Source organism: Triplophysa rosa, linkage group LG7, assembly GCF_024868665.1.
Source record: "Triplophysa rosa linkage group LG7, Trosa_1v2, whole genome shotgun sequence".
NCBI lineage: Eukaryota > Metazoa > Chordata > Actinopteri > Cypriniformes > Nemacheilidae > Triplophysa > Triplophysa rosa.
In genome coordinates, this window is record NC_079896.1 from 27,195,257 (window position 1) to 27,206,773 (window position 11,517).

The 11,517-nt window shown below is 41.1% G+C and overlaps 2 protein-coding genes across 6 annotated transcripts in view; both read right to left on the reverse strand.

Moving 5' to 3' along the window:
• The window catches only part of LOC130556887 (transmembrane protease serine 6), a 12,246-nt gene extending 7,808 nt beyond the window's left edge, over nt 1–4,438 (reverse strand). The window contains exons 1-8 of the mRNA XM_057338228.1: nt 3,901–4,438; nt 3,716–3,827; nt 2,880–3,022; nt 2,085–2,152; nt 1,815–1,996; nt 1,678–1,719; nt 1,100–1,304; nt 88–224 (exon numbers count right to left, since the gene is read on the reverse strand). Coding sequence (XP_057194211.1) covers nt 88–224; nt 1,100–1,304; nt 1,678–1,719; nt 1,815–1,996; nt 2,085–2,152; nt 2,880–3,022; nt 3,716–3,827; nt 3,901–3,948 — 937 coding nt within the window. The 5' untranslated portion in view covers nt 3,949–4,438. The remainder of the gene's footprint in view (nt 1–87; nt 225–1,099; nt 1,305–1,677; nt 1,720–1,814; nt 1,997–2,084; nt 2,153–2,879; nt 3,023–3,715; nt 3,828–3,900) is intronic.
• Nucleotides 4,439–5,150: 712 nt separating this feature from the next.
• Nucleotides 5,151–11,517, reverse strand: part of LOC130556529 (interleukin-2 receptor subunit beta) — a 19,069-nt gene continuing 12,702 nt past the window's right edge. For 2 of the 5 annotated variants that reach the window (XM_057337630.1, XM_057337629.1), the window contains exons 2-10: nt 10,932–11,037; nt 8,529–8,652; nt 8,344–8,431; nt 8,153–8,255; nt 7,928–8,064; nt 7,636–7,819; nt 6,904–7,024; nt 6,742–6,826; nt 5,151–6,570 (exon numbers count right to left, since the gene is read on the reverse strand). In XM_057337630.1, the coding sequence (XP_057193613.1) occupies nt 5,929–6,570; nt 6,742–6,826; nt 6,904–7,024; nt 7,636–7,819; nt 7,928–8,064; nt 8,153–8,255; nt 8,344–8,431; nt 8,529–8,652; nt 10,932–10,992 (1,545 nt within the window). In that variant the 5' untranslated portion in view covers nt 10,993–11,037 and the 3' untranslated portion in view covers nt 5,151–5,928. Of the gene's footprint in view, nt 6,571–6,741; nt 6,827–6,903; nt 7,025–7,635; nt 7,820–7,927; nt 8,065–8,152; nt 8,256–8,343; nt 8,432–8,528; nt 8,653–10,931; nt 11,038–11,121; nt 11,454–11,517 lie in introns of those variants that run through there. The other 3 variants (XM_057337631.1, XM_057337633.1, XM_057337628.1) reach the window with 3 other exon arrangements.

Genomic DNA, 11,517 nt, shown 5'->3' on the forward strand with positions numbered 1-11,517 from the left:
GAGAGAGGAGAGAGAGAGAGAGAGAGAGGAGAGAGAAGAGAGAGAGAGAGGAGAGAGAAGAGAGAGAGAGAGAGAGAGAGTTATTACCGCTAGGAGGCCAGGCTCGAGCGCTCAGAGAGAAAGGATCATTATAATGATACAGGCCCTGTTTCCACACTACAGTCATCCACTCATCAGACGACAACACCTGAAGCGTCTGCTCGGACCTGCTGCAGCCATACAGACTGACACACACGCGCACACATTTTAATATTTTATTTAAGTCCACTTGAAGGAAATAAAAAGGAAACAAGGGACATAAATATTATAGATGCAGTTAAATACATATACAAACAATCATGGACCAGTGGCACACAACAAATCTACACAATTTAGATGTACAGCTCAGTTGTTAGGGATATAACGTCTCCGCCATATACTGCGGCTGCTAATAATAGCAGACAAGGCACAGTACTTTGCTAGCCTCTTGGCCCTCTTTTTAGACATCCCAAGCTGTTGAAGTCCTCGTACAACCAGCCTATGTGCGTGTCCCAAGCTGCCAAATATCAAAACAAGCAATCGACCCCGATAACCCAACTCTGCGATGGTGTTCAAAAGAGGTTATTAATGACTTTAGTCATAAAGGCTTCCTCCAAACTAGAGTCAAAGCTACAAGCAACCTCCAAATCAAACACCTCTTTACACTCCTCATGAATCACAATAACATCTGGTGTGTTAGCAGATAGATGTGAAAAGATTTCAAAATCACTATTAATACATTCCCAGATAGCACAGGCACATCTGTAAGACGTCTGCTAAAGATCTGGAGATCTGGAAAACATCTGCTGTGTAAAAACATCTGCTAAACATCTTAGAAAGAGCTGTTGTACGTCTATTCTAAATCACACACATCTTCCAGACATCTTCTAGAGGTCTATATGACGTCTGACAGCAGACGTCTCAGAGATGTGGGGCAGATGAGCAAACAGCATCTGCCAGATGTACGAGTGCTATCAGGGTTGAAACATAGAGGGTTGAAAGGAACACACACACACATGTTTGAGATCCTTCAGAAATAAATGCATCGTGTGATGTGTGAACAGTGAAAGATTTCCCTCACGAGGTGATGAGGTGTGAATCTGTCGGCGTGAGCGAGTCGTAGATGATCAGTCTGTCCCGACACTCGGTCAGGAGCCACTGGACCCTCAGCTCGAGCCGTGACCCCGCCGGAGCCCTCAGGTGCCACAGACAGGACGAGCGCTGAGTATTCGGCCCCTCCAGAATCACAGCGTCTGTGGAATCCACCCACTTATAATGATAACAATCTGTGAAGACATCAGCACACATGAAATGACTGACTGTGTGATGGATTAAAAAACTTTTGAAAAATGTCTGAACGTCACTGAATCGAAAATATCAGCGAAGATAAACACGACCGGGGGTTTCTCTGAATACACTTCTCTTTTCTGAGACGGGTTTTTTACATACGTGACGACACAGCGATTATGAAGTCAGTTTTGTACATTCAGCACATTAAATATAAACGTCTGTAAATAACATCGGTGTCAAAACAACTTGACTTTATATGATGCCTAACAAAAAAAAACACATCACAATTTGGCATGAGATGAAAAAACCAAACTCCAAAGTAAAAGTAAAATAACAAACGAAAGAAAGAAAATCATCAGGTTTTCATACCAAATGAAGCTTGAAAAAGCTCTATAACTTTGGGGGTGGTTTCTGGAACGTAAAACAGCAACACAACACGTTAAAAAACCAAAACAAATGAAGGTTTGTAAGCGTGAGGCAGATGAGGAGAAGATGATGAACGGTACCGGTTACACTGAGAGATGACGGGAGGATCTGGAAACCCTCATACGAGGAGATGTGTGGCGTATGTGGGAAGCGCTGCAGCTCTCTGTACAGACTCTCATTGACTCGCTGAACGCTCACATCATCTCTCTGACTGCTGGGAACGGACAGAATCAGCCAGAAATGTGCCACCAAACTCCCGTCTCTACACAACAACACAACATGAGGCTCAGGAAGGACTTCAGGACAGACACACGATGATGATGATGATGATGATGATGATGATGTCTCACCCGAAAGCAAACACCAGCGTGGAGTTGAAGTATCTGGACAGATCTGTGGACTTCACCAGCTTCTCCACCTGTGAACAACACTTACTCTGTCTCTTAAGAAGAATGTGTTGGGTTTTCTCACCTGACCAATGCTCGCTGTCTTTCAGAATTTGAACTCAAAATATAGAACACAACTAGGGATGTGTACGTTTATTAAGTAAACTGCATTCATTTCCCCAATACTTCAGAAAACTAATCTGATCACATAATGCACATTACTCACTAATGCATTATTCCCAACACTGATATCTGATCTCTGATGTCAGCTTAGATCACTGATGTCTGATCATTCGTGTTTGATCTCTGATCACAGATGTCTAAGTGTGACTGGTCCTACTCGCCCGCTCTGCGCGGGCCTCCAACCAGCGTCGGTCCGGATGGGAGACAAGCGCTCTAACGAGGAGGCTAAAGACCGCAGCCTCTAGTGTCTGGCGCTAAAGCGTCTCTGTTGGTCAGGAGTGAGGTTTACTTTGCACAGCTCACTCTCGATGGACTCCGTTATGTAAGCACTGAAGTCTGATCATTGATGCCCGAGCACTGATGTCTGATCACTGATCTCAGCTCTAATCTCTGATGACTGATATCTGATGTCTGATCACTGATCCCTGGTCCCTGATCGCTGATAACTGATGTCTGATCACTGATAACGTCTGATCACTGATCACTGTTGTCTGATCACTCATAACTGATGTCTGATAACTGATAACTGATGTCTGGTCTCTGATGTCTGATGTGCTGTGGAAGGTTTTGTCTCACCATGTTCTGCACACGTTTGGACTGAAGTGTGAAGTCAGAGGTCTGGTGATTGGACAGATCTCTGGTGAAGTTGTGATTGAGTATAGAAACACTGGCGGTGTACTGCTGAATCACACGTGCCTCCAGAACCCAAACCCTGTACTCTGAGAAACAACATCCACACTCACACACTGTATGAGACACATGACAAATGTGCTTCTGTTTATAGACTTTTACTATGGTATTTGTAGTAAAACCACTGTAATTGCAGTAACAATAGTTTGATCCTGATATCAGCATTAAAACTATGACTTTTCAAATCAATCCACCTCCCACCTAAAGATACTATAGCACACCTTTGTATTTAGTATAGTAAACAGAAGTAAATCGTAGGGATACACCGATACCTCGTGTGACAGAACTGACTGAAATCTGTGCTTTGAAAGTTTGTGACAAGCACATACATTTTTTTTCATAATGTGTTTTGAGGCAGAGTGATTAGTTTCAGTGTGTTGTGTTTGGAAAATTGCCACCTCACCCAAAAAATACAGGTACAGGCATCGGTATCGACAAATACCAGAAAAAATATCAGCACTCGTACTCGGTCGTTAAAAAATGGTCTCTGAGCATCCCTAAATCGTAGTATACCATAGTATTTTAAAGGAATTACTATAATGTGTTAAAATGTGTTATGTTGAATTAATTACAGGGATTTAATCAACTGTATTGAATAGGCTACTGATGCATTCTTTAACATTTAATGCTGAAAACACCTTATTATCTATTCATTTTACCGCAGTTTACTATGGTAATTACACTTCAGTATATTGTCATGTGGGATGCTTTACTCTCCTCACCAATAAAATACCAGATAAGAGATGAAGATGCTGTCAGGATAAGGATGATGATGATGAAGATGATGATGATGACAGCGTTCGAGCAACTTCTCTTATGTCCTGCACGAGACACCTGCGCATAATAAACACACATCAGACCAATCATCTGTCAGGAATCACACATCAGACCGCTCGTGCTCTCTTACACTGTTTTCCGGACTCGGATTCGCTGTGAAAGCGTTTTCTAGCTCCATCCCTGACCCGAACCGAACTGTTATCTCGGGTTCCGCTTCGGCTCCATGAATGTCTCATTCAGCTCTCACGCACGTCGCTTTCTTCACGTTCATGTTCTCGTTGAGCTCGTTGTGTTTGTCAGTCCAAAGTTCACGTGGATCAATAATATTCTCTGTGTGACGAACACACTGAACAGGACAGAGCGCGCGCGCGTTATGATTCTGTGTGTAATGATTTTAATAACGGATCTCTCTCTCTTAACGACCGTCACCGCCCAGCGACGTATCACCTGCACGTGACGTCACAGCTCACCTGTGCGCTCCGCTGATGCTCGCCACTGAGACAAAACCTTTCTTTCTTTTTCTTTCTTTCTTTCTTTCTTTCTTTCTTTCTTTCTTTCTTTCTTTCTTTCTTTCTTTCTTTCTTTCTTTCTTTCTTTCTTTCTTTCTTTCATTTCACTGCACTTACATAAACACGAGTTGACTTGAGGCTTGAAATTTTAAATACAAGAAAACTGTCTGACTGATAACAATATCAATATATATATATATATATATATATATATGTGACCCAGATTTTTACATAATCTGAAAGCTGAATAAATAAACTTTCTATAGATATATGAGTTGTTAGAATAAGACAATATCTGGCTGAGATACAACCGTTTAAAACTCAGGAATCTGAGAGCGCAAAAAAAACAAAATATTGAGAAAATTGCCTTTGAAGTTGTTAGTCAGGGGCACTGTGGCAGACCATCCACTCACAAAAATAAAGTTTTTATATATTTAAGGTAGGAAATTTACAAAATATCTTCATGGAACATGATCTTTACTTAATATCCTATAATGATTTTTGGCATAAAAGAAAAATCGATAATTCTGACCCACACAATGTATTTTTGTCTTTTACTAAAAATGTTCCCGTGCTACTTAAGACTGGTTTTGTGATCCAGGGTCACATATACATATATATATATATATATATATATATACTGTATATATATATATATAACAATATCAATTAAATATATATATATATATATATATATATATGTAATATCAATGAAAAAAAATCCCATTTTATAAATAATTTTAAACCACAATGGCAACATTTTGAATACATGTAATAAAAGCTTTCTGGTCTGATTGAGGTATTGATATTCCAGATATTAATTCGTATTACAATACTGTTTGCAAATTCAATATCGACACATAAACAGCATCATATCCTTTATTTTGTAATACGTCTGTGACCATTTTTTTATTAGTTAAACTTTTCTGTATCTCATTATTTGAATAGCCAAACAATTTCTACTTGACATGGCAGTTACGCAATGCAACATTATTTATAGTAAAGGGGAAGTGTGGAAACAAAATGGCCATAAATTGTTTGAAGAGAACAATGTTTTGCTTGTGAATGTCTATGAGCCACAAACAAAGATCTGAGTCCAATCCAGTGTTTCATATGTTAACAGAGCTGCTATACTTGCACACTGATACAAACCTGTGTGTGTCTTTAATCCAGACTGAACCCCACTCAGAATAAAGCCGCAACACACACGCACGCACACACACACACACACACACACACACACTTCTTTTGTTCAACAATAGCAGCGAACTGTAGTAACTGAGAACTACTGACAGACGTTAGCACGACAGCAGACAAATGAACGGATCCCAATAAAGCCACACATCAACTTGTGGTTTTGTGTTTCTTCTAAAGCGTAATAAATGAATGTCATTGATTACAGTCCTATAAATAAAATATATATCTACAGTATATATTCATACAGCGCATGAGGGTTATAATATTATTAGCAATGAGCACATTAAATCTGAATGTCTCTGCATATATTCTCTTCAAAATTCTCTCTTTCCTAAAACCGCTCATTGTTGCTTCTCTAAAACGTCACAATATCTATAGTGGTAATCTGAGAGAGTCTTGACGTAACACAAGAACAGCAAACGACATGCAGCTAATCTCGGATCAATTCTGCATTAGTTTTGGACATTTTCAACTGGCATGTAATCGCCACTAGAGGGCTCGATCATTCCACAGGAACTGAAAAGCTTCAGGTCCAAGTCTATGTGGGGAATCAGACGGATGGGTCCTGGTACAAGAGGCGTCTGCTCCCAGCTCAGCGGGAGGTGTTTGTCTGGGTGCGGGGCGGGCAGGTTCAGGAGGGGGCGAGGACTGGGGAGCTCCGTCTCCTCCATGCTGTCCTCAGCCCCCGCGGCGAACCCCGAATCCGGACTCTGAGTGTCCTGCCGGAGCTGCTCCAGCCTCTTCTCCAGCTCAGACGTTTCGTTGCTCTCCCCGGCACCGCGAGCGACGTCGGCGCTGTTCTGGAGGCCCTCTCCCGGGCCGCCGATGCCCCCCGCAGGGCCGTAAGAGCAGTGCGCCGAGCAGGGTTCAAGAGCGTCCACGGGCCCCTTTGAGCTCTGAGACAGAAAGTAGGTGGAGTTTGAGAAGTTCGAGGTTTTGGAGGTGTTTTCCCATCCGTCCCTCGAAGCGTCGCCGTGTCTGTCCACGAGACGAGAGTCGAGAGCATCCTGAAGCTTCACCACCTCCACCGGACTGACCAACTCAGAGTCGACTGCGATGAAGTGATCAAGAGCGAACGCTGAACCCAGCCAAGACTGAGACACAAGGAGAGAGAAAACACCCCCGTCAATCAGTCTCATCAATATGACATCTCGACTTTATGAGCTCTTATGAATCAAGAGACTGCACGGAATATGTTTGTGCCTTTAAAAATGTACGTTATAAACGAAGGTCCTGAAACCAACAAACCACGGAAAAGAACTCACTTTGAAGTTTCCTGTATGATGCGAGTTTAAATCGGTGAAGTATTTGCTGGGATCAGGAATATATGAAGAACGCATCTTCTGCAGCCTGAAATGATCAGAGATGATGTTTATTTCACATGCGTTCATCAGACAACTGTTTCCAGAACAGTGTCACACACTCACCATTTGCGTCTGTTATATTTGAAGAGAAGGCTGAGGATTAACATGAGAGCGAGAGCCATTCCTGTGAGAGTGATCCAGATGACAAGTGAAGACCAGTTCAGCTCCAGAGAATCACCAGCGACTAAAACCCAAACCACAATATTCATCAAACATTCTCTTCTCGCTCTCTCTCAATGCTCCTATTGTGTTCACATATGATCAACATGTTATTCTGTGTGTTTGGCCTTGTTTGTATATCCCGGTGGGGACCTAAACCTGAATACACACCAACTCATGGGGACTAAAAAAGCGTATCAATCGTACAGAACGATCATTTTTTAAACGTTTACTGTGTGTGTGTGTGTGTGTGTGTGTGTGTGTGTGTGTGAATAAATGAATGTTAACAGAACACATGAACATCAGACACGAAGTTTGTCATTTTTGCCATTTTCAAGTTTTTCGAGCTGATGTGAAATGAAAGAAGAGAATCTTCATTCATCTTCAGAATTTCATTTCATTAACTTCCTTAATCCGATGTTTTGCTCTGTAAATCTTGGTGATTTTGTCAGAGTTCACCTGAGCGGGGTCGTGTGTGTGTGTGCACGTATGATGATGACACCGTAAACACAGTTTTGCTGCTTACATCACTACTCAATTGACTTCTTGACTGTTTTTCAAGGCATCACAAACATGAGTAACAGTGTAACTGCTTCATTTCTCTCTTTCACTTTGATGTGTGTTATTGGCTCTCACCGGGTGGGGGGTGTGGTTTACCCACTTTAGAGGTCCACTTGTACTCTGTGCTCCAGTCGCTCCAGATGGCGGTAGTTTGACCGGAGAGTTTAGCTCTCACCCTGAGCACATAGCGCTGATCTAAGACCAGTGAATCCTCCTGAAGCTCCACACGAAGCTCCGTCACATGAGTGCTCTCCACATCCTGCACACACACACACACACACACACACACACACACACACACATCTTTAGATCTTCACACCTTCCTATGAAAAGAAGTGAAGTGTGAACAGAGAGAGAAGCAGCTCACCGTCCAGCTTTGCTCATCAGATCTGAACTGCAGCTCAAAGTCCTGACCCTTCAAACTGCTCTTCAGAGGAGTTCCACGACGCCACGAAACATTGAACCCGTCCACCTTCAGCTCCACAGGAGGAAACACTTTCACTACTAAACACACACACACACACACATATGTGTTATGTTATGCTCAACATCTCAACACAAGCGACAAGAGCTGATTCTGGCTCATATTTACCGCTCTCTTTGGCTTTGTGTTGTTGTGTCTGAGCCACGAGATTCTTATGATTCTCACACGTCACATTTTGAGAGATGTTGGCGGCACCTATTATTATTCCATCCTTTATCAGAAGAAAGAAAACAACACAAATCTTCTGTTTCGGGTGTCTGTGCTTGATGATGAAGAAACGACGATCAAACTCAACTCACCCTTTTGTTAAACTCAACGCTGGCCGTAAGGATGTTGACCTCTGAACTCTTCATGGTCATTCGCTGTGATTTAAAATAAGTCTTCAAACTAAAATCAAAAGAAACGTTTACACACGTATTTTATATTTTAAAGGAACAGATGCAACTGCAGCGTGGTTCATGTTCATTGTAAAGTGATTTCTTACGCTTTTTTAACATACACATGCAGGGTGCAGTTTGTGGCAGCTGTGATGGGCGGACGGAGATCTAGTTTGGAAATGTTCCACATGCATGTGAATGTGTTGAAATAATCATGATGACACAGTAAACCTACAGACAAACACAAATCACTCACATCTCTCTGATGATGTTTTCTCATAGACAGTGTTAAATGTATTTATTTCTACAGCACTTTCACAAAGTGACACATAAATCAGGGCTCGACATTAACGCTTGTCCGGGACAAGTGAATGTTTTGTATGGGCAAGTGAGAGAGAATTTTACGTTAACTTGAGAAAAAAAAAAGAATAACAGTGCTATGAAAAAATTGGTCATTGCTAAGAATAATAAGAATATGTGCATTAGACAGAGCTGCGTGTTTGTGTGAAGAGCGTTTGTTGAGGTTGTGCTTGTTTGTGTGTGACAATAATCAACGGCGCACCGCATTGAGTCCATATAACTAACGTTAGACGCGGACGCGGAATCCTGTTATTTAAATGTCATCTGGCTGTTCTGCGTGTCTGAGTGAATTATGTGCACAGATTAACACACAACACGAGTGATGGCCGAGGATTTATCTGCGTCTGCACTGTATGAGGACATGAACACATGAACTTCGTTCGTCAAACACTCTAAAACTCAAGCGTCTTCCCGATGACCCGTCAAAATAAAAGTCCCGTTAACTTGAACACTCAAGACGAAAAATACTGTATTATTTGCTAAAGGAAATTGTAGTACCCTTGTAGTAAATGGATAAACTGTAGTAAAGACTGTAGTATACTATAGTAAGGTTCAAAAACACTATAGTATCTAGGAATTTTACTGCAGTTTACTATAGTAAATATCACTATTAGTATACTTCAGTAATTTATGTGGACAAAAATACCTCAATTGTATAGTAAAAAAATGAAATACACAGACCTTAGAAAAACTAAAACAAATTTAGGTAAACTTAAGGTTATATGGGCCTAATTTATCCATCTGTATGTGACATTAATGTCATTTGTCAGTTTTCTGTCTATTCATGTGATGAACTGAACTTGCATATTTTTTAATGATGACTGACATTTTATATTTGTGCTACGACTGTTTGTCATGCGCTACAAAACTATAAACCTCTGTAGCACCAGTGCTATGGGCAACAAAATTTAAAGGGGTCATATGGTGCGAACACGTGTTGTTCTGTGTGTTTGGTGTGTTATAAGTCGCTCATGCGTGTATTAGACGCGTAAAATTGCAGAAATGAAAGTGGGAACAGAAGAGTCATTCTATGTAAAAGCGAATGCTCACCCAGACCTGCCTGAAACACCTCGTGTAACCACACCCCCACAAATCTACGTCAGTTGGTGGTCTGATTTGACTAAGACCGCCCAAATCTACACGTAGTTAAGGTGGGCGTAATTGTAAATCTCATTGTATCGTCTGTCAGTACAATTGCTTGGGAACCTGATGTTCCGAATATGGTAAGAGGCGTTACATTTCCGTGAAATGCTTGCAGTATTTGACCAATCACTACGCACTGGTGAACTGGCCAATCACAGCACACCTCGCTTTTCAGAGCCATGAGCTTTGTAAAAAATCAGCGCGTTTCAGAGAGGCGGAGCAAAGAGGAGATACAAACATGCACGGTGTGTGGAAAATACAGCGTTTTTTAAACTTTAAATGGTGTATACACATTGCGTTACATATATAACAAACCATAATATTCCTTTTAGACGTGCAATATGACTCCTTTAAGATACAGCCCTGACACTAATAATAATAATTACTGCTTGCCTTTGTTCTATAGCAATCATGGAGAGTTTTTTTTATTCAGGTGGCCGCAGCGGACACTAGGTAAAACGCTTATACGCAAACTTGATCAATCAGGATCAGAACAATTATATTGACACTACAAATGAAATATCTTTTTTTTTTATCTTCGGACAAGTAATATTTGTACTCTAAATTGACAGATGACAATGGTTCATGTCAAGCCCTGTATAAATGATCATTCCTCACTGTTTGAATGTGACAGATTTAAGTGTTAAATGTTATCAACACATTTGATTTCTATTCTAACTGTTATTACACGTTTATCTTACAGACCTCACGCAGGCACACACACACACACACACACACACACACACACACACACACACGCTGGCACACACACAGACACACGCAGGTACACACACACACACACGCAGGCACACGCACACGTTTAACTAACATATTATAGACTTACCATAACCCTAACATAGCCCCTGACCCACACGTCTAACCTTGAACGAAAACGTCTATCATTTAAAATAAAAGAGGACGTCCCTAAAAGAAGGTTCTGCTCAGGTTTTGCTCACTTTTAGGTTCAAATTAGAGTCATTTGAGTAGGTCCAAAGAGTAATTCTTACTTTGATCTGTGAGGGATAAATGCAGGATCATCATCATCATCAGAATTAGCATCCTGGCCATCTCCTCCCGGCACACATCTGTAAGTCCTCTTCAAGTCAACAAAAACTGAGAGAGAAACAGAGAGAGATACTTCATTCTTGGTCAATGCAGTGTAAATGTCTAGAGAAGATTCAGTTTCTCCCCAAACACCTTCAACAGTGAATCAGAGACAGGTGGAAAAACCCAAAGCCACAGAGAGAAAGAGACCAGAAACACACACACACATTTATAGTGACATGGGTTGTGGATGTGACATTTACGCTTAAACAACAGGAAATGAAAAATGAGTGGGAGGTCTCCCTCTCTCTCTCTTAAAAATAAAGTGAAAAACTGAAAATCAGTCACTAATAATAAGGTCAATTATAAATAACATGATATTGTTGTGTTACATGTTTGAAATATAAAAGAATGATATGAAGAAACCTCTCAAACTTGACATCCTTTTCTTACCATTAAAAACCATCACATCCTGTAACACTAATATAACCTCACAACTGTGTGTGTGTGTGTGTGTGTGTGTGTGTGTGTGTGTGTGTGTGTGTGTGT